Consider the following 22,623-nt stretch of genomic DNA (forward strand, 5'->3'; position numbering starts at 1 on the left):
AGCTCAGGCTCAACGCAAGACTCCTTTTTTCAAAGTCTTTTTTCAGGACATTGTTTGCAAAGAAATGATATAGTATCATCCTTCTAGGCTACATATTACACCGACAACTCAATAAAAACCCAGAGCACACCAGGTTGATCCGTTAATCCATGTTTAGTCTGGACAGCCACACTGGCTCCAAATACAGTCCCCTGCTACTCGCAGCTTGCGACCTCAAATCCAATCACCCCCAAGCCACTGCTGATCAGTAAAACCAGAAAAACACAGGCAATTAGTAAAATCGGAAAAGAATCTTCACCAAATTTCAGAATCACCTCTAAAAAGGGCAAATTGGGGCCGGCCCCGTGGCTTAGCGGTTAAGTGCGCGCACTCTGCTACTGGCGGCCCGGGTTCGGATCCCGGGCACGCACCAACGCACCGCTTGTCCGGCCATGCTGAGGCCGCGTCCCACATACAGCAACTAGAAGGATGTGCAGCTATGACATACAACTATCTACTGGGGCTTTGGGGAGAAAAAGGGAAAAAAAGGAGGAGGATTGGCAATAGATGTTAGCTCAGAGCCAGTCTTTCTCAGCAAAAAGAGGAGGGTTAGCATGGATGTTAGCTCAAGGCTGATATTCCTCACAAAAAAAAAAAAAAAAAATTTAAAAAGCGCAAATTGTATTTATCTCTATTTCCATAGATGTGGAGGCAGAGCAATCAGCATGATGCAACCACATAACCAGACCCTCCTGTTGATCGAGGCCACCATGGGCATGCTCACATTTTGACTGCATGGCTGCACATACACGCATAATGCACGTACGCACATGCGCACACAGGCACACATGGCAAAGGGGAATTCTCCTTAGTAACTAAACGGGAACAAAACCTATTTTTCTGTAGTCTGAATGTCAAGAAAATAAGACAAAAGCGCTGGGCATGGAGGATGCTGCTGAACGGCTCATCAAGACAGAATTCATTCCTGGGGCATCACTGGCCTCTGCTGCTCACCATGGGCATAGCAGCTGGAGAACAGCAGCTTCCTTGAGCAATTCTGTGGCATCGCCTCCCAACCAAAAACACTGTTCACCCCACACCAACCTCGCTGCATTCTCCACTTTAGTAACTCTAATACTGAAGGGTACAGACTTTTCCAGAAACTGTAAGGCCTGTGGTCCTCACTAACCCACTATCCCCCATCCCCATGCCCAGCTCAGCAGAAGACAATGGTGAGGGTGGCTGAGGCTCAGCTGGAGCAGCGCTCGGCTCCTACAGACTCGGAATACACGACCAAGTCTCGTTTTCCTAACTCAGCCCTGAACTGTGAGCCAAGAGGGCCCTGACACACAGCTTCCAGGACGCAGCGACAGCTGAAGAGTCACTCAACTTGCATGGCAACAGAAGCCCTCTGGGGATACGAATACTAAGCCCTGGACAAGTCCAGAAGGAGGCGCATCAGTTCTCAAGGCTGTTTCTTACAGCACAACCTCTATTCTGCAGGGATCACTGCAATGGAGTGTATCAGGGTAGATGGCAGCCCCCTGCCTGTGACCCGGAGCCCGTGGCCTGCTGGGGCCCTGAGAGCCCCTACCACAAGGACAGGTCCCAGCCACTCTGAAAGCTAAACCAAGAGGAAGGACACGGAGGAGGGAACTCATCTCAGAACCTCTGCAAAGCATTCCTGTGTTGATTTCAGAGCATAATCCCATCCCTCGACACTCTTCCAAGTGGACACTGCAGGGTCCCTCTGACACCTGGGGTTAAAAAAAGTTCAGAGAACAAGCACTGTGGTCAGAGCGCAGGCTGTGAGCCAGCCTCACCAGGCCCAAGTTGCACCCGCACTCAAGGCCTCGTGACCCGCTGGATTATTCTGTACGGAGGGGACATAATAATACTGATGTCCAGAGGAGGATGGCAGGACAAAATAACATAAATGTGCTTCAGAATCAATGCCTGGCCCGTGGTAACTGCACAGTAGAGGACGGCTCTGTCACCACCTCCTTCGTCACGATACTGGCTTCCTTAGGCCTGACTGTACACACAAGAAGGAGGTCCAAACAGCCCGGCCCCAAAAGGCCGCAGAAGAGGGTGTGCTGAGCCTGGGCATCAGCAACAAGAGGGCCACAGACGCTCCTGACGAACCATTTCCTGCCCCATCGAAGGCGTGAGGTGCTTTATGGCCTGTGCTGAAACAGCACTGTAAGGGGCTGCCCCAGGCCGCACATCTGATCTACAACACGAAACCTTTTCTCTCTGACACAGCCGGCCAGAGAGACCTTTAAGAGACATTTGCACAAGCTGTTTGACAACCTTCAAATCAGAGACATTTTTAGTTCCCATGACACACATTTTACCAAGGCTTTATTTAATCTTCCTGACCTCTGAGGGCATTATCTCCCTCTACTACCGTGTTAAGTAAGGGCACCAGTCAGAATCAATCCACGCCAAGACACAGCCCCGACTCTGGGCGATGGCCAAATGCAGCGAGCAGCACGTACGTGCTCAGCCAGGCCCCGGCGGCTTTGAGACTGCAGCCAGGGCAGTCCCCTGCAGGAAAGGGGCACCTCGGGCTGTGGTTACGTACGGTGACATCTCCAAGGACCGCTACGATCACCACCACCACCTTCATTATTCACCGTACTAACTGTCACGATACTGGGCTTCCTTGGGCCTGACTCTGTACCACGCGAAAGATCAAATCAACACAGCATGGACCCTCTGCATACCTGTGACCCTCACCTGCAGGAGTCCAATCACCAGACCCGCTGCCTTCGGAAGCTGCCACTCCAACTCAGCAGTGAAGCAGCAGCCACGCAAGTGACCTCTACAACACCTCCCGCTCTTGGAGTAAAACCCCAGTATCCCCAAGAAGGCCCTGCTCAGCCAGCTCATCCAGCCACCCTCTGCTGTGCCAGCCCCTCCCCTAACCCCTGCTGCCTTCACTGCCTCACACCTGGGCACTGTTGCCCTGCCCTTCACGGCTTAAATGTCAGCTCTGCAGAGAGGCCCTCCTTCTCCCCAGCAGGCCTCCCTGTTCTTCTCCAAGACAGCATCTACTGGGCTCCTGCCGAGAACTTACCACATCTGCAGTTACTTGGTTACCTGCTTTTGTGCATCACCCCCAAGAGACTGTAAGTTCTGTAACGTGAGTACCACGCCTGTCTCGTCCACCATCATCACCCTGGTGCCTAGGACAATGGCTGGTAGGCAGCAGGCACCGAATAAACGTTTGTGAGTTTGGTGCACTGAACAAAAACGGAAATCACCTATCCACAGGGCGGCCAGACACAGAGCTACGCAGGCAAAATCACGTTATAACCAAGGCCGACGCCAACTGCCCAGTCTCCAGACAGCAGGCATGGGGGGAGTCCAGGCTCTGCCCCCTCGACCTGGGCAAGTCACCCTCCTTCTAAGTCTCAATTTGCTCATCTTAAAAAACAAGAAAGAAACTAAAAAGAAGGAAGAAGAGGCAGGAGAAAAAGGAGGGGGAGGAAAAGCAGGGGATCGGAGGAGATCAATAACTTCCTAACTTTGTTCCAAGAACCCAAGGTTCCTTGAAGGTGACAAGACCCCTCCGTGCCCCCTCCCCCCACCGCTTCGACTAGAACAGCGCACTCTCATCTGCTGAGGACATCTGGCTTCCATGTAAGATTCTCTTTGGAAATAGGCTGCCCCACCGCTGAGAAGCTTTGCGATGACTGGATCTGCTGCTCAGTGGTGTTTCTAGGGTCTGAGATGCACTGGTCATGTCCCCAGGTCAGAGTATACCCTGCACGCCCCAGGGGCCCCCACACACGCTCTCCACCAGAGAGCACCCCACCTGCCATCCCGGCCCACCTCATTGAAGACGATCCTGGACGGCTGCCTGGAGAGCTGGTCGGCGGGCCTCACCATGCTCCTCCATGTCCTCCCGAAGAAGTGTCGGTAAGTGACATCAAAGAGAGACACGCGCAGATGGCATCCCACCTCTGACAGCAGCTCCAGCACTCCCTGGGAGACAGAAGGAGACCGGCCCGAAGGGTCTCAGCATCACAAGCCATCCCACAGGTGCTGACAGACCATCCTGGCAGAATTGGCCCATTTGGCATCCACCCTCTGGTTTATATATCAATTTCCTTTCAGAAAACTACCTCTCTCCCATGGCCAGTGGTCCTGGTGGGGTTATGAGTGAGTTAAAGTACACAGCCCTCCCCGGGCCAATCAGAGCACCAAAGTCCCTGGGCACAGACATGGGCTTAAGACTCACCCAGAGCCAATGAGACACAAGAGGTCCGGGCTGTGGAGACAGATGCACCTGACACCATGTGAAGCCAAGAGAGACCAAATCCAGGTGACAGCACATGAGACTCTGGATCAAGCCACACCTGAAGCTTATGCTAACTACGGCTTTGTCTGTTATGTGAGTTAATAAATTACCTCTAGCTTAAGCTATTTTGCATGGGGTTTTTTTTAATCATTTACAACCAACTGAGTCCTTCCTGATATAACCACAAACTCTAAATCCCCAACTTGCTAGAATTATTTTGGGGTAGTATTAGCAAAGGAAAAGCAGATCTCTGAGGACTAAGAAGTCCTGCCTACAAATACGGACAAAGCAACAAGAATATACAGACATCTTTTCCCTGGAGCCGCAGCACCTGCAGTGAGGTTCTGCCTTGGCCTTCAGTGCTTCTGTCACTGGTGCAGCTGGCAACGGCACAGCTCTGACCGTCTGTCCACGGGACCAGGGGTTCTCTGTTTTCCTTTCATGCATCCATTTAATAAACATTAATTAAGCATCTATTATGTGTACCCACTCTGTGTCAGGCAATGTTCCAGGCACTAGAGATACCACAGGGAACAAAACAGACAAAATCTCTATCCTTTGGACTCATATGAAAAATAAAACCAGGTGAGGGGGGACACAGGGTCTGCTATTTTCATAGGACAGCCAGGGAAAGTGACGTCTGAGCTGAGCACTAAGGGAGGGCAGGAACCAGGAGCACACCTGGGAGAGTGAAGCAGGCGGAAAGAGCCGCAAATCAGAGGCCAGGGCGGGACAGAGCTGGGTGCTCAGGACAGCGAGAAAGTGTCCAACCATATTTACCTGCACTCACTAATGTCTGCCACTTTCTGTGTTTGGAGTGCTCTGGCATTTGGGGCCTCACTGATGGGGAGACTGTCCCCCCTGGGCCAGCTAATGCCTAGAGACGGTAAGTGACCTGCCTTCCAGAACATCTTGATATTCAACCGATCCAGAGCCCAGACCTCCACCAGCCCCTCTATCTGGCTCTTACCCGGAGGCGATATTCCCCTGTCCAAATCACCCAGGGCCAGAACCAGGCAAGTAGGGGCAGTCCCTACACCCCGGAGGCCGCTGAAATTGCTCCAACTGGCCAGTGCTAAATGCTTGCCCTGCCTCACCCATTCCCTCCTGTGAAAACTACTACAAAGGCTCTGTCCACGCTCTCCCCTCACCCCTCTGCTCCTGACCGCCCCTGCCACTTCCCCACGTGGCCCTGCGTTGGCAGGGCGTGCCTCTCCTCTTGGGAACCACGGGTAACAAACTGTCTTTCCAATGGCAATCGTCTCCTGCTCTTGGCCTTACCATACCCAGATTAAAACAAAATCCCAGGTACTTTTTTGTTTTGTGTGAGGAAGATCAGCCCTGAGCTAACATCCATGCTAATCCTCCTCTTTTTGCTGAGGAAGACTGGCCCTGAGCTAACATCTATTGCCAATCCTCCTCCTTTTCTTTCCCTTTTTCTCCCCAAAGCCCCAGTAGACAGTTCTATGTCATAGTTGCACATCCTTCTAGTTGCTGTATGTGGGACGTCACCTCAGCATGGCCGGACAAGCGGTGAGTTGGTGCGCGCCCGGGATCCGAACCCAGGCCACCAGTAGCAAAGCACGAGCACTTAACCGCTAAGCCGCGGGGCTGGCCCCCCGAGGTACTTTTTAAACAAGAACGCCCGTACAACTGTAGCAACTGCGTGAGGGCAGAGAGGAAGGAGCAGGAGCCGAGACACGCAGAAGCAGCTCACACAGGCCTCGCAGAGCAGGATGGGAAGCCAGGGAACGAGTCTGGGCAGAAGTGACACGACCTGATGCAGGACTCTAAGAAAACCACTCGTGTAAGGTGACGGCTGTGTTAACTCGATGGGGGGACCCTTTCACAAGGTACACGTAGAGCAAATCAGCACGTTGTATAACATCTTACAGTTTTGTCAATGATACTGCTACAAAGCTGAAAAGAGAGAAAATAGGAAATCACTCCAGCTACCACACGGAGACTGGAAGGTGAGGCAGGAGTGGCAGGGCCTCTCAGGAGGCTGCCGCCACCGCCCCGGCGAGAGACGACCAGGCGGTGCAGGTGGTGATGAGAGGGGGCACACTCGGGGGGTATTTGAGGATGAGAGGGGGCACACTTGGGGGGTATTTGAGGATGAGAGGGGGCACACTCGGGGGGTATTTGAGGATGAGAGAGGGCACACTCGGGGGGTATTTGAGGATGAGAGGGGGCACACTCGGGGGGTATTTGAGGATGAGAGGGGGCACACTCGGGGGGTATTTGAGGATGAGAGGGGGCACACTCGGGGGGTATTTGAGGATGAGCAGGGGGCACACTCGGGGGGTATGTGAGGATGAGAGAGGGCACACTCGGGGGGTATGTGAGGATGAGAGGGGGCACACTCGGGGGGTATTTGAGGATGAGAGGGGGCACACTCGGGGGGTATTTGAGGATGAGAGGGGGCACACTCGGGGGGTATTTGAGGATGAGCAGGGGGCACACTCGGGGGGTATGTGAGGATGAGAGAGGGCACACTCGGGGGGTATGTGAGGATGAGAGGGGGCACACTCGGGGGGTATTTGAGGATGAGAGGGGGCACACTCGGGGGGTATTTGAGGATGAGAGGGGGCACACTCGGGGGGTATTTGAGGATGAGAGGGGGCACACTCGGGGGGTATTTGAGGATGAGAGGGGGCACACTCGGGGGGTATTTGAGGATGAGGGGGGCACACTCGGGGGGTATATGAGGGAAAGGCTGAGCAACCCAGGAGATGGGCTGGACGTGGAGGGTGAGGGAAAGAGCAGCAGGAAGGATGGGGAAACTGGCTGCCCCGATTCACCCAGGCCTCTAGGGGTCTGGCAGCATGAGTCCCACATCCTCGACAACAGCATGGTTTCTGCCTGGAGCAGCTGGAGAAACGAGGTGTCAAGTGTGGAGGTGGGGAAGATGACAGGCAGGCCTAGGGGAGGCATCCAAGCCCAGCTTCAATCATCCCCACTCACTCCCGCTCACTCGTCTCCAGAGCCCCTCTTAGCAGCGATGCTGCCTCTCTGCCCATCACCCCTTTCCCTGGTCCTCCTGTCCACCCCGGCCGCATTGCCTCTCTGGGGCCCCTTATGCGTGCTGCTCCCTCCCTCACTTCCGTCAGGCCACAGCTCCCCGGCCCCTAACAGTGACACCTTCCCTGACCACTGCCACCCAGACCCCCACCCTCTGACCCTGCTATTTCCCCAGAGCACTCACCCAGCTGTCTGCTGTACACATACATGCTGTACATGCTGGTGTCTGTCGCCCCAACTAGAACGCAGTTCCAGGAGGACAAGAGCCTACAATATTCTCTTCCCTGCCCTATCCCTAGGGCCTGGACAAGACCTTGCACATGCAGGCACTCAGTGTGTGCTCCTTGCCCAGGGGGCCTTGTCCTAGGCCTCCCCTCACTGCTGGACCCGCCCAGGGCTCCATCATCGGCCCCGTCCCCCACCCCTCCTCAACACACTCTCCTCTCAGGGAGGTAATCACCAGCCAGGACCTGGTAACTCCCAAATCTCTCTTGCTGGCTTGGACATCTTCCCAGAACTCCAGACCCTAGCCATCCCTCCGCTCCCCTTGCTACTTTGTACCCAGTTCTACTCAGGCTAAGTTTCTAGATCCATCTCCCCCAACCGGACTGAGAGCTCCACGATGACAGAATACAGGGCAGTCACCTTTGTGTCCCCTGCAGTTTCAAACATATAACGGGTGCCCAATAAACATCAAATTGATTTGAAATAGCCATCCCAAAGAAAAGAAATGCAATCAACGTTCACGGTAAAATGAAACTAAACAAAAAAGGGAAATGGAACAGTACGAAAAACAGTTTAATTTTAAATTAAATGTTAAATTAAAACATTAAATGTTTTAAAAATTAATTTTAAACGTTAAATTTTTAAAACATTTTAAAATGTTAAATTTTAAATTAAATTTAATTAATAATTTTAATTAAAATTATTAATAAAGTGCCTTGAGTTCAAAATAAGCCTGTTATATCTTTAGCCAACACCTTTCACAGGGAAGCTTGCCATCATCTAAAGCTGTCAATTCTCAAAATAAAATTGTACAAACTTGTGCAACTATCTAAATTAAACTTTTTTTTAACATCTCCTACCTAATCTTTTAAACGTTACCTTTTGACTGATTTTTGTTTTTGTTTCTTTTTGAGGAAGATTGGCCCTGCACTACATCTGTTACCAATCTTCCTCTTTTTCTTTTTTCTCCCCAAAGCCCCAGTACATAGTGTATCATAGCTGTATCATAGCTCTTCTACATGGGACGCCACCTCAGCATGGCTTGATGAGCAGTGAGTAGGTCCTCACCCAGGATGTGAACCTGCGAACCCTGGGCCGCCACAGCGGAACACGCAAACTTAACCGCTACGCCACGCCACCGGGCCGGCCCCTGACTGATTTTTGTATGTAAAACCAACTTTGCATTCCTGCGATAAACTCCACCTGATCATGATATACTATCCTTTATGTATATTGCTGGATTTGATGTCCTAATATTTTCAGGATTTTTGTGTTAATATTCAAGAGAGATATCAGTCTGTACCTGGTTTGGATATCAGAGTTATGGTGACCTCAAACAAAACAGTCAGGAAGCATTCCCTCCTCTTCTATCATCTGAAATATTTTGTCTAGAATTGGTATTATTTCTTCCTTTAATAAAATTCAACAGTGAAGTCATCTAAGTCCGGAGTCTTCTTCAAAAGAAGCTTTTTAACTATAAATTCATTTTCTTTAATAAATACACAGCTATTTAAATTTTCTATTTCTTCTAGTGTCACTTTTGATAAGTAGTGCTTTTCAAGAAGTTTGTCCATTTCATCTAAGTTATCAAATTTACTGGCACATAAGCTATTCATAATGTCCCTTGATTATCTTTTTAATGTCTGTAGGATATGTAGAGATGCTCCTTCTTTCCTTCCTAATATTGGTAATCTGTATTCTCTCTCTCTTTTCTCATGATCAGTCTTACCAGGGGTTTATCAATATTATTAATCTTTTCAAAGAACCAACTTCTGGTTTTGCTGATTTTCTCTATTATTTGCCCTTTACTGATTTCTGCCCATGTATTTACTATTTCCTTCTTCTATTTTCTTTAAGTTTAATCTGTTCTTTTTATCTAGATTCTTCAGGAGGAAGCAGAAGTCGCTGATCTTTCTAATACAGGCATACAATGCTATAAGTTTCCCTCAAAGGACTACGGTAGCTGCATCCCACAAATTTTGATATGTTCTTCCATTACTCTATTCAAATTATTTTCTAATTTCTCTATGAATTCTTCTTTGACCCATGGGTTAGTAAGCAGTGTGCTGTTTAATTTCCTACTATTTGAGGGTTTTCTAGGTATCTTATTGTTATTGATTTCTAACTTAATAACATATTAGTCAGTGAACATATTCTTTATAATTTCAAAACTTTTAAATTGACTGAGACTTATTTCTACAGCCCAGCACACAGTCCATCTCGGTGAACGCTCCACATGCACTTGAGAAGAATGTGTATTCTATTTGTTGGGTGTAGTATATTAGAGGTGACAGGTCAAGGTGGTTGACAGTATTGTTCAGATCTTCCAAATCCTTATTTTCCTGGTCTATTTGTTCTATCAATTATTGAGAGAGGAGAATTAAAAGTTTCCAATTATGATGGTAAATCTGAATGTAGTTCCCTCTAGTTCTACACAATTCTGCTGCATGTATCTGGAAGCCATGTTACCAGGTGCTGTGCACAAAGGAGCTATCACAGCAGGCCTGACTGTTCTGCTCTGAGAGGCTGGCTGACAGGCTGGCCCTCGAATGGAGTCTGGGAACTTAGATTTCCCAAGGGTTCCCACCACCCTAACTGATAAGAATGGCTCACTGTGCCCACAGTGTTTGTACAAAGTGGTTTATGTGGAACACCTGCTTTCAAGACTCTGGAATTTTCGTACATGTTAGGCAAAGGGTGCCTATGTGACCAGTCCCCAAAAAACCCTGAGTTTTTTGAGAGCCCCTGGGCACTAAGTCTCAAATACGAATCCTTGGTTGGCAGCATTTCACACGTGTGGTCACAGCTCCTTGCTGGGGGAACCAAGTGCGTCCTGTGGGACTCCACCAGCAGAGGGCCTTTGGAAGCTGCACCCATTTCCCCCAGACATCCCCCCATATGCCTTTTCCCTTGGCTGATCTTGCTGTGTATCTTTTCGCTGGAATAAATCTTTCCTGTGAAGATGACTACATGCTGAGTCATGCTGAGCCACCCACCGAGTCATCAAACCTGGGGGTGGTCTTGGGCCCCGACACAGGTGCACACACAGCTAGGCCTGTCGTGTCTTCTTGATTACCCTCACCATTATGAAAGGTCCCTTCATCTCTGATAACACCCCTCACCTTGAACTCTACTTTGTCTGATATCAGGATAGCCACAAAGCTTTCCTATGCTTGGTATTTATGTGGCACATCTTTTTTCCATCCTTTTACTTTCATACATACAGTTTGAAGACATAGAGTTTAAAGTGTGCTTTTTTATAAACAACCTATAATTGGGTCTTAAATGATAACTTTTAACATATGACTTTAGATCAGGAATTCCACTTGCAGGAATGATTCTACAGACATATGTGTACATAGAAAAAAAATGATGTAAATGAAGTTATTCATTGTAGCAGTGGCTGTAACAGCAAATTATAGGAAAATGTCTCAGTGTTCACCAATAAGGGCCTGGGTAAATAAATGATAGTTCATCCATACAAAGAAATACTATGCTGTCTTAAGAAACAATAAGAATGGGGCCGGCCCTGTGGTGTAGTAGTTGAATCCAGCATACTCTGCTTCGGTGGCCTGGGTTCACAGGTTTGGATCTTGGGCACAGACCTACACCACTCGTCAAGCCATGCTGTGGTGGTGACCCACATACAAAATAGAGGAAGGCTGGCACAGATGTTAGCTTAGGGCTAATCTTCTTCAAGCAAAAAAAAAGGAATATTGGCAACAGATGTTAGCTCAGAGCAAATCTTCCTCACCAAAAAAAAAAAAAAAATTCTTCATGTAATGACGTGAACAATCTATAAAACTTATTGTTAAGAATATTTTTTGGGTCGGCCCCATGGCTTAGTGGTTAACTGTGCGCGCTCTGCTGCTGGTGGCCCGGGTTCGGATCCCGGGCGCGCACCGACGCACCGCTTGTCCGGCCATGCTGAGGCCACGTCCCATGTACAGCAACTAGAAGGATGTGCAACTATGACATACAACTATCTAGTGGGGCTTTGGGGGGAAAAAACGGAGGAGGACTGGCAATAGATGTTAGCTCAGAGCCGGTCTTCCTCAGCAAAAAGAGGAGGATTAGCATGGATGTTAGCTCAGGGCTGATCTTCCTCACAAAAAAATAAATAAATAAATAAATAAAACTGTTTAAAAATTAAAAAAAAAAAAAGACTATTTTTTTAAGTAAGAAATACAAGTATACTTATTTGTTGTATTTGCTTAGAATTTCTGGAAAGTTGTACAAAAAAAGGTAATATTGGCTGTGTCTAGGGTGGGACACTGAGTGCCTTGGGGACCCCGTGGAATGATACACTTTGCTTGCATACCTTTGTGAATTTTGAACTATGGAAATTACCTTTTCAAAAGTAAATAAACAAAATAAAATGGGAAAATATACAAAATTTCCTCTGTAAAAGTCTAGGAAAGAGGAAACTGCTGTCCACTATCTTGTGAGCTCCTGAGGCAGGGCCGCTGGAGCTGGTTGACCTAGGCTGGAAACCCAGCTGGCCGGCTAGAGCTGGGTCACCCCAGGGAACCCACTTCACTTTTCCCGGGCTGTTTCCTCTTCTGTAAAATGGGGGCCATGATCGTACCTGCTTCATAAGGCTGCTGTGAGGATGAAGTGAATTAACACAAGGAAAGTGCTAAGAAGTGAAGTTGTGAGAGCAGCAGCCACCACAGGACCTAACTCAGAGGCAAACACACAGCAGGGGCTCTGTCAAAGGCACGGAACTGAGCCACGCAGGAGGGGGTGATTCAGTAAGGGTGAGGTATTCACGGACCCAGCACTCCCACAACTGACTACATGCAGAGTCGCTCTAGCAGTTGCAGCAGAGGACAGCCTTGGCAAGCCAAACCCTGCAAGAAGCCACGTGTCCACACCAGCAGGCCTGGGTCCTGCCTGTGCATCCCCACAGGCCACCAGGCCTCACGAGGACACTCCCGGCACGTGGGCGTTCTGTGGCAGCACAGAAGCACCAGCTTCTCCAGCAGGATCCCGTGGCCTGCAGGGCACAGACGGATGCAGAGCCACACGGCCAGGGCCTGAGCGTGCAAACGGCTGTGGTCCATCCAAGCACAGGCTTCTGCCAGGAGGAGGGCTCCGCCTCTGCAGTTCTCACCAGCAGGCTGAGAGCAGGCTGTGCTGAGCCACGCACAAGCTACCTCTTACAAACAACCTGGCTCAGAAATAACCCAGGAAATCGGATCACTTGGGTTTTTAAATTGCTCCACTGTGGGCAGAAAGAAACCTTTACCCAGGGTCAGAAGTGCTGACCGAGTTGCTGAATCACGTATTCTCTTTGCTGACAGGCCCCTTTGCCTCCTGCCAAGGCCCAAGGTAATGGGTACACTGGTGAGACTCAAACAAGTGAAAATCAATAGCATCTCAGCTGAGAGCAGTAACGACGTGCATTTGACAACAAATAGCAAATTTCTTTACCTGCTTCATCAGCGGCCCCTGAAGCCACTTGAGGACACACTGGAACGCCGTCGACTCCCTTAATGGCTGGCGTGCTCTCTGTGGGTGGGGAGGGACCAGCAGACTTTGGTCAAAAGTCCTGTGCCAGTCATCCATGCTGCCGGTCTGAGGGTCACCTGGGCCTCCAGGACTACCTGCACCATTTGTGTTCAAATAAATAAGAAAGTTATAAGGGCCACAGTGCTCAGAGCAATTCTGAAAGTTTCCTACCTCCCACTGAATCCCAGGGAAACCACCATTCCCAAAACCCACACTCTGCAATCCCACCCTCCAAACCCCAGTGCAGTAGACTGGCGCCCATGCTGCCTTCCCCCTGGTAAACATGCCCACCTCGCTCCAAAGAACTTCTGCCCCTCCTCTCATGAACCAACCAGGGTGTGACTATCCTGGCCTCAGTGACTGGTTTAGGGATGACACATGAAGGGCCACTTTGTACAGTTGTGGAAGTTGTGCACTGCACAAGGGCACTAGGCCTTGGGGACTAGGGCTGTCTTACAAGAGACTGGGGAGCATGACCCAATCAGAGAAAATGAAATAAAAACTCAGAGGTTCTGCTGGTTCTGTTGAGAGAGGGAAATACTCTTTTCTGCAGCCCTTGGAGCAGAGAGGTCATCAGCCTGAAGCCACCAGGGGCCACCATGGGAGCAGCTACCTTGAGACACACATAAAAAAGCAGGCAGCGCAAAAACAAGAGCAAGACAAAGGGTCCGGGGGTCGTCGTTAGAGCTCTGGCTCATGGGGACCCTAACACAGTCACCCCAGGACCACTCAGCAACGTGAACAGTCCCTTGTTGCCTAAGCCTGTTTGGGACAGGTTTGGAGTGCTACAGGTTCCTGGTGCCCTGGCTCACTAAGGATGTCATCTGCCTTCCAGCCGGACAGGGATCTGAACCTTCTCCAGACTCTTTTCAGCTGCCGCAGAATCTTAAGATCTCAGCTTTGACACGAAGCTGAACTCTGCACATTAAAACGAGCCGTGAGGAGGAAGAGCAGCAGGTCTGGTCTCCTAAGGCAGCAGGTCTCTAAACGTGGTCCCAGACCCAGAAGTTCCCCAGGGTTGTCAAGGGCTCCACGAGGTCAAAGCTACATTCACCATATCCAGATGTCACTCGTCTCTTTCTCTGTGTTGGCATTTGCGCTGATGGGGAAAAGGCAATGGTGGGCAAAGCTGCTGGGGCCTCAGCATGCCCCGGACCCAGGCACCACACTGTACGGGTCCTCCCATGCTCTGCACCACTCGCAGTAAAAAATACATCAGCTTCACTTAAGAATGTCCTTGGGGACCGGCCCGGTGGCACAGTGGTTAAGTGCACGTGCTCCACTGCGGCGGCCTGGGGTTCGCTGGTTCAGATCCTGGGCACGGACCTACCACCGCTCATCAAGCCATGCTGAGGCAGCGCCCTACACAGAAGAGCTATGACTCTACAACTATGATACACAACTATGTACTGGGGCTTTGGGGAGAAAAAAAGAAAAAAGAGGAAGACTGGCAACAGATGTTAGCACAGGGCCAATCGTCCTCAAAAAATAATAAATAAATAAACCCTTTAAAATGAATCCTCATATTACAGTATTTCCTCTGTCCATTTGGAAAAAAAACTACAAAACAAAACTTAAAAAAAAAGAATGTCCTTGATGAAGCTGTGAAAACTCAATTTTATTACATCTCGACCCTTGAGTGTATGCACTTTCAGTATTCTGTGGTGAAACACGAAACACATATAAACACCTGCTGCAAAATGCACAATGGTCACTCTGGTGAGCCTGGTGTGACCGTCTGGGCTGTGAGCTGAACCAGCTGCCCTTCCATTCGACAACACCCTTCTTACTAAAAAGAATGGCTGAGAGACAAACCATAGTTATTCGGACTTGTACTCAGCCAATATTTTCTCCAACATGAACGAAATGAGCCTGTCACTTCAAGGAAATACAGTAATAAAAATCGAGCTTTTGGGCAAAAATTAGAATTGGGGAAATCTGTATTCTCCACCATGAGTGAGCCTGACAGCTTCATACTCCTTAACGACTTTTTTGATGAGACGGGTAGTGATGGCAGCAAAAGTGATCTTTTGCAATTGTATGATTACATGTGTCAACATGTGGAAGATGTGCATAACTCACAACCAGAATTTTCCAAGTGAACAATGCATAATGATACAAAATCCTGCATGAGTAAAAGATCCACCCAAAATGCAAGACAGACCAAAAGATTTTAACGTCGTAACAGAGTATGAAAAGTTCACTGGCAGGGTGTCAAACTCAACATCTCACTTGTGTCATCTGCAGATGGGACTAGTGTTAAGGATCTTGAGGGGAGGAGAGTATCCTGGATTACCCAGGTGGGCCTGATGTAGCCACAAGGGTCCTTCAAGAGAGGGGCAGGAGGGGTCAGAGAAAAGGCCAGGTAACCAAGGACGCAGAGATGTGAAGATGGAAGAAGGGGACATGAGCCAAGGAAGCAGGTGGCCTCTAGAAGCTGGAAAAGGCAAGGGAACGGGTTCTCCCCTGGAGCCTCCAGAGGAACCAGCCCCACCCACACCTTGAAGCCAGCCTGCTGAGACTGACTTCAGACTTCTGGCTACCAGAACCAGAAGTCAATAAACTTGTGTTGTTTTAAGTCACCCAGTTTGTGGTAATTTGTTACAGAAGCCACAGGAACTCATACAGATGTCCACAACCTGTAAGCAGAAGAGGCCTGACCAACACCCAGCCGGAGAGCTACCGGCCCAGGAGAGCTTCTGGGCGCCTCCCAGGGGTCCAGCCCCTGGGCCCAGGTGGCCCCTGTGCTTCCCTTGGTCATGGCACTTGCCACCTGTCCCATACTGATCTACTCACTGGCCAGTTGCTCACAGAGGGGAGTCTATTTCCCCATGTCCTTACTACCTGTGGCTCACCATCAGAACTCAATAAATATTCACAAAATCAAATGGAAGTTTCAGTAAGTTGACTCCCAAGCATTTTTTTCAGGGAAATGTTGTTTTCCTATTGATTTTCATTATAAAATTGGGACATTTATTCATACAAAGCGAGTGCCATAACAGACTGAGATGGCATCTCTACAGAGGAAGTCCTCCCTGCCTCGGGAGCAGTGGCAACGCCTGCGCCGAGATGTCCCCTGGAAGGAGCCGTGCCCACCATGCATTCTGCCCCGGGCGGCATTTCCCCAGCCCCAGGACTGCGCCTCCTTTGTGGGTCGCTCCAGACTTGGCTCACTTGCCCGATTCCTGCCCCAGTACCTCCTTCTCCTTCCCTGGCTGACTGCAGGACTCAATACCACACTTGGCCAGTAGAGGGTGCTGAAGGACATTCACGTTCCAGTCCACCCCACCAGGGTAACACATCAACGGGGGGAGCCCCTGCTGCCCCAGTAGGACACACACTGGGAAGAAAGGATCTATTCTGAAACGTACCGCCATCCAAAATCAAAGCACTGATCTGGGCGGGTGAAGGCAGCAAAGGTCCAAGTCGGCAATGGAGGAAGAGGTGACACCTGAGACGGGCTCCAGGGGTGGGAGCCCCCAGGCGCTGTGACACAGAGCTCTTCCCTTCCCCCCGGCCCTCCCTCCTCTCCACCTCCACTCTGCCCTTGCCTCAGTGCCTCCCAGACACCACAGCCTCTCTTCCTCTCTGGGCACAGGCACACACTCCTGGATAATTCCTACTCCTCTGTCCTTCAGGAGTCAGATCAAATGCCACCTCCTCAGGGTAAGCAACCCCATCCCCCACCAGTTGCTCCCCATGTGGGATCCTGTCACAGAAGAGTCACCACACCCCATCGGGCACGCGGTTGCGGTTACTGTCCTCCTGCGAGACTGTGAGCTCCATGAGGTCAGGACTAAGTCCTCAATGGAAATCTTTTCAATGATTAAGTAAATCAGTAAATTATGCTGTGCAGGAATTAAGAATGCTGTGGAGGAAGGGCAGATTGGGGCTAGATGAACAAAAGAGAAAATTGGGAGGGTTCCATGCTTTGAGCCCAAGAAAAGAGTACAATGGACTGACTCTCCAGGGGGAAAAACACGAAGAAAATCTACCGGCTTTTATTGAGCCCCTGTTGTGAACCAGGCACTCGCATTTTCATATTTATTATTCCAACTACTCTGTAAGGTAAGTACCATTATTATCCTCATCTTAAGATGAGGGAAGTGAGACTCAGAGAGGGTAAGCGGCCAGTCCAAAGTCACACAGCCAGTCGCGACTCCCTCAAAGCCACTACAACCACACCTGCCCCCGTGTCCCACCAAGGCCAGGAGAAGCCAAGGGAGAGGAGGCCCCAGAGGGTCAAGTGAGAGCCCTGGCCAAGGACCCGGCTAATCCTCGCTCTCCTCTCTGCCTTGCGGAAAGTCTCTTGCCCTCCCTGTGCCTGTTTCCCATCTACAAAATGAGAGGGCAGTGAAGTCTCCTTGAGGTCTTTGCTGCTGCAGACCCAGTCAACAAACATTCACCAAGCACCTGCTCTGTGCCCCAATGCACAATGGTGAAGAAGACTGCCAAACGCTGTCTTCAAGAATCTAAGAATCCAGTGGGGAGAAAGACAAGGGGGCGACGGTGAGCAGCACGGAGGCAACAAGCCGAATCCATGTTATTCCTCGGGCGAAACAGGGCAGAGCTGGGAAGAGTGGGGACCAGGGGGCTGAAGAGGTGAGCTGGGCTGAAGCCTCACAAACAAGGGTTGGCCAGGGGAAGGGAGGGGCAGGAGCCCAGAGGACTGTCAGGCACAGGGAAGCTTCCCCCAGAAGTGAACAAGATCTGGAATGCCTGAGACCCAAAGGCTCTGGGGAGCTGTTTCAGGAGTAAGTGGAAGTCTAATTAAGCTCTACCTGGAATTCCCTTATTCAAGGAATATTCTGCATACCTACCACGTGCCAGGCCCTGGAAAACCTTTGAATACAGCGGACAGGCTCCTTGCCCTCATGGAATGTATCTGGAGGGAGGCAGAATGACCGGATACAAATTAGCACACAAAAATACACGGTTGTGACCCACAAAAACAAAACGACAGAGAGGAGTGGAGGGTGCGGTGAGCTGTGATGGAGACCTGGGTTAGAACCCGGCCCACTATCTGCAGTCATCTAAAATACTCCTTTTCCAACTACACAAGTGTGAAGTTAGACTTCTTGGTGACTTCAGCAAAAACGACACACCGCCATAGGCACTGAAGAGATGTGCAAAGGTGGGACCTCTGAGTCTGTGAAGGCGCGGGCAGGAGAGCAAGCATTCAGGCCGCAGGAAGGGCCCAGGTGGCGAGCTTGGAGCCAGTCAGCAGGCTGGGCAGCAGAGAGTGAAGGCAGGAGCCGCTCCAGGGGCGGCCTGAGCCCCGCTCCAAGCAGCGGGGCAGAGCCTCCTGTGAGGGTCGGGGAGTCTCAAGATCTCCACTGGGCAGCAGCGCTGGGATGAGCGAGCAGCGGACAGACACACAGCCGGGGACAGACACCCAGCAGGGGTCCCCTGCAAGGATAGCGGGGACGCCGCGTCAGGGAAAGCCAACGCCAGGGTTTCGGCAAAGCCCAAGCCGTCCGCACCGCGTTCTCCTTAAGCTGGCGGGCTGCAGAGGGGCGCAGGGTCAAGGGGCAGAGGGCGGAGGTTGGGCCCCCAGGAGTCCCCGACGCCCAACGGAACCCGGCGGCCCGGGCCACACCAACTGCCAGGACGGGGGTGCGGGTGCGACTCAGGCGGGCACAGGCCCGCGCCCCGCCCGGCCGCCGCGCCACGCCGGCACCGGGTCCCCGCGGAGAGAGGCACGGAGCATGACTACCCCGGGCCGAGGCCCCGGCCGGCTCCGCGGCCCCCCGCTCCTCGAGGCGGCGGCCAGCCTCCCCCGCGGCGCCGCCAACATGGTATCGCCCGCCGCGGGCAGCGTTACCTAGGAGACGCGCCCGGGCGACGAAGCCCACGCTTTCGAGGAAGTGCCCCCACGACGGACCCAGAGCCCCGGCGACTGGCCAGGGCCCGCGGGAGCCGCAGGCCTCTCGATCCGAGGACCGGCCAAGAGGCGCCCGTCCGCTGCCACCCACGGGAGGAGCCTCGGCAGGCTGCGCGCCGCGCGCTCGGGCCGAGAACCCGCCCCGCGTCATTGTCGTCGGCAGGGCCGGGGACCAATCAGAGCCCAAGTCGAGGGGCTCCGCTCCGGCAGCTCCAGCCAATCGGCGTGGCGGCGGGCCCGTCCTGATTTGCATGGCCGGCGATCCCTCACCCAAGAGGAATGTGACTGGCGTGAATACCAACCAATGAGAACCTGCAAGAGGCGTGGCCCCGGGCGTCCCACGAGGTGAAGATGCAGCGGGCGGAACCTGGCCGAGCGAGCGCGATTCGGGGGCGCTAAAGTCGCAGGGGCCGGGCGGGAAGGAAGATCCGGAGCGGGACACGGGATCCGGAGCTGGAGCCCCCAGGTGAGTGCAGCGGGAGACCCCCGCGGGCTGCGCTGTCTGCGGCGGTGCGCCAGAAGAGCGGCGGCGGGCACCCGCGAGGCCCGCGCTGATTCTCCATCTCCTCTTCCCCAGCGCGTCCCCGCGCCCGCCTCCGTCCTCACCTTCTCTCCAGCCGGCTCACCTCCTTCTCCATCGTCTCCCTTCCCCCATCTCGCCCTCCCTAACCTGCCCTATCTGCCATCCCGCCCGACCTTTCAGCTCCCATCCCTGCCCCAAACTTCATCCCTCCCCTGGTCCCGTATGCGTCGCTTCCCCATCTCTGCCCCCTCCCGGTGCAGCCTCGCCTCCCCCTGCCCCCATCCCGCTCCCCATCCCCTGTCCCGACCTCTGCGCAGCCCCATGGAGCGCTCCGGGTGGTGGTCCTCCCCATCTTTCCTCCTGCAGGCTCATCCTGCCTCTCTTTCTTGGTCCCTGTCCCCACCCTCCCACCCGTTCTGCTCCTAGTCCCTCCGCTCTCTCCCCGTGGGCACTCTCTCCACCTTGCCCTGCTCCGCAGGACCTTGGTACTACTCCCTTCCTGCACCAGTTCCTCTGGCTACCTACACCCCTACCTGCCCATACCCCATCTTCAGCTTCTCTTCGCTCCCCACTTCCCTACCTGCTGCTGCTCCCGCAGGACGCAGAGACCCAGCAGCTGCACCGCTCCTTGCTGCAGTAGCAGCAGCCAGTGTACCTGCCCACCTTCCCACCCTCCCACCCAGGCACACCCTGGCTCTGCTCCTCCTGGCATTTGTCCTGGGGACTCCTCTGGGGGCTGTGCTTTGCCTAGAGTTTCCAGGTGGGAAGCCCCTTGGCACCCTTTCCTACCTTCCTCCCTGGCCACCATCTCCCTCCCCACCCCACCCCCACTTTCCTGCTCAGCCTCACTTTGTGATTCAGCATTTTTGGGGTTGGTAACTTTCTTTTCTTCCTGGCGTGATAGGGACCTGGCTGTGGGGCTGAAGGCAGGGGGTCTTGACCCTGTGGTTAGCGAGGCCACCTTAGGAAACAGACCTGAGCTGCCCGGTGGGCACAGGGGTGGGGATCAGGGGACCCGCCAGTGGGGGCTACCTTTTCCTCCCTCTCATTCGTCTGTCCTGTATTGAACCACATCCAAGGGGAGATGACATAAGTAATAGCTCTTGGGGAAATGAGCTATTAGCATTTATGGAAATTAATACGTCCACATCTGAGGAGCAAGAACACCAAGTTCAGGCCACAGCTGTCCCACTGTCTGTTGTTTCAGGATTTTTTCTTTCTCTGCAATTTATCCTCCCCCTCAAAAACACCAGCTCCCTTCCAGTGCCAAGAGCAAGCTCCCACTCTGCTAATGTAGCCGCATTCAGTGTTGCAGGGTTTGGGGACGTGTGCATGGAGAGTCTCAACTACCCTCCTGGTTCTTGCTTGGCAAACGCGTCCACCTGCAAACCCCAGGCTCATGTGCAGTTCCTGGGCTCCTGCCCCTGTGCTCCCGCAGTGTGGGGCCCAAGAGGGCACTGGCTCCCCAGCTCCCATCCGTCGGGAACTCTCACCAAGTCCACACCCTGCCTCGATGGCACTGACAGTGTTTGGGCTGCAGCGTATTCCTCCCTCCAGAGCAGCCTGCTGGAGGCTTCCTGTACAAAACCGAGGTCCAGGGGGCCGGCCCAGGGGCGTAGTGGTTCGGTTTGTGCACTCTGCTTCCATGGCCTGGGGTTTGCTGGTTCGGATCCGGGGCGCGGACCTACGCACTGCTTCTCAAGCCGTGCTGTGATAGGCATCCCACATATAAAGTAGAGGAAGATGGGCATGGATGTTATCCCAGGGCCAATCTTCCTCAGCAAAAAGAGGAGGATTGGCAGCAGATGTTAGCTCAGGTCAAATCTTCCTCACCAAAAAACAAAAACAAACAAACAAAAAAAAACGAGGTCCTGTTCCTTGTGTCTCTGCTCTGCCAGTCGACAGACACTGTGGGCACTGGTCAGCGCCCAGGGACTGAGCCAGGCCATGGCGGGGAAGGAGGGTCATGAAAAGTGTGAAACCTGGGTCTTGTGCTCCAAATCCTTTTGGGTGTGGATGTGGAGCCTGGATGGGAAAGAAGTGGGTACAAAAGTGATTGCACACAGGAGGTGTGCCAAGACAGCACAACACTTCTTGCCTAATGAGGGTCTCTGGCCATGGGCACTGGGGTCAGAGGGGCAGCGAGCCCTGTGGGTGGGGCAGCTGGAGAGGCTTCACATCGCAGGGCTGCTTTCTTTCCTTTCCTTTGTCAGTGATCTTCTAAACCCCCAAATGATTCATCTTCTAAACCCCAAGTGATTCAGGAGGAAGTGCGTGGCACAGAGTCTCGATTTGCCAGTTTCCTGTAGGGGCTGGAGGGAGGGACCTCCTCTAGACTTTCCTATGTCAGTGCCGGGCCCCTGGCAACTGGGCAGCACAGCGTGTGGTGAAGGAAGGCCTCCTCTGCTGTTAGAACCCTGGGGAACATGTTTCGTTTCCAGGGACTCCAGCTGGAAGTAGCGTGTGTCTAGTCCTTGACTAAATTCTCAGTGACCTTCATGTCACCAAAGGTCCCAAAGCCAGAGCAGTTCCCAGGAGGCCCTGAATAATGGAACAGAACAGTGGCAGCTGTCGGTAGCATTCAGGAGGGACCGTCTGTGAAGGCGTCCAGGGCCCAAGACCCCACGCCTGCCTCCGTCCCCTCTCTCAGCACCTAGGAGGTTCTGCCTCATAGAGGCAAAGCACCCTAGAGCTGCGAGGGTCATGGCCACCTTTCACCTCAGAGGAGTAAATGGAAGCCCAGAGGTGGAGACTTCAAGGTCACTCAGAGGCAGGGGCAGAGCCAGGGTAGACCCCTCACTTCCCACCAATTTGAGCGCAGGTCACTTTTTTGGCTCTCCCAGTTGGAGGAAGCCAACACCCCATAGATGTGCCCGACCACCAGCTTTGGTCACCCTTTGGGAAGGCCGCTTTGGTGCTATTGGTGACCTGCTTGGAGGAAACCATGCCCTGGGGTGTGTCTGAGTCACTGGGGAGTGTTGGGAGTAGGAGGTGCCACCAACCACAGAGAATTCTCGGTGATGCCGTCCTGCCCAGCCTGGCAGGCCCCCAGAGCGAGGCTGCTGTGGTTCCAAAGATGTCGTCAAAGGGATGGCAAGTAGTTAGAGGGGAGGCCGGGGCCCAGCGGCTGGGTGAGATGAAAGGAGAGAAGAGGCTCTGCCCACA

At 52.4% G+C, this 22,623-nt stretch overlaps 2 protein-coding genes across 12 annotated transcripts in view; one reads left to right on the forward strand and one right to left on the reverse strand.

The window, feature by feature from the left end:
• The window catches only part of NPHP4 (nephrocystin 4), a 134,480-nt gene extending 115,473 nt beyond the window's left edge, over positions 1-19,007 (reverse strand). For 7 of the 11 annotated variants that reach the window (XR_009221840.1, XM_058552740.1, XM_058552741.1 and 4 more), the window contains exons 1-4: positions 18,876-18,925; positions 17,868-18,460; positions 12,974-13,146; positions 3,820-3,972 (exon numbers count right to left, since the gene is read on the reverse strand). Coding sequence is in view for 10 of the 11 variants with exons in the window: in XM_058552740.1 (XP_058408723.1) it covers positions 3,820-3,972; positions 12,974-13,146; positions 17,868-18,084 (543 nt within the window). In the remaining variant the exon portion in view is untranslated. Of the gene's footprint in view, positions 1-3,819; positions 3,973-12,973; positions 13,147-17,867; positions 18,461-18,875 lie in introns of all 11 variants that reach the window. The other 4 variants (XM_058552748.1, XM_058552744.1, XM_058552742.1 and 1 more) reach the window with 4 other exon arrangements.
• A 272-nt stretch (positions 19,008-19,279) lies between these two features.
• KCNAB2 (potassium voltage-gated channel subfamily A regulatory beta subunit 2) overlaps positions 19,280-22,623 on the forward strand; it is a 91,961-nt gene continuing 88,617 nt past the window's right edge. The window contains exon 1 of the mRNA XM_058552752.1: positions 19,280-19,401. The gene's annotated coding sequence lies outside the window, so the exon portion shown is untranslated. The remainder of the gene's footprint in view (positions 19,402-22,623) is intronic.

The sequence above is a fragment of the Diceros bicornis genome, chromosome 13 (assembly GCF_020826845.1).
Source record: "Diceros bicornis minor isolate mBicDic1 chromosome 13, mDicBic1.mat.cur, whole genome shotgun sequence".
In the NCBI taxonomy this organism is placed as follows: domain Eukaryota; kingdom Metazoa; phylum Chordata; class Mammalia; order Perissodactyla; family Rhinocerotidae; genus Diceros; species Diceros bicornis.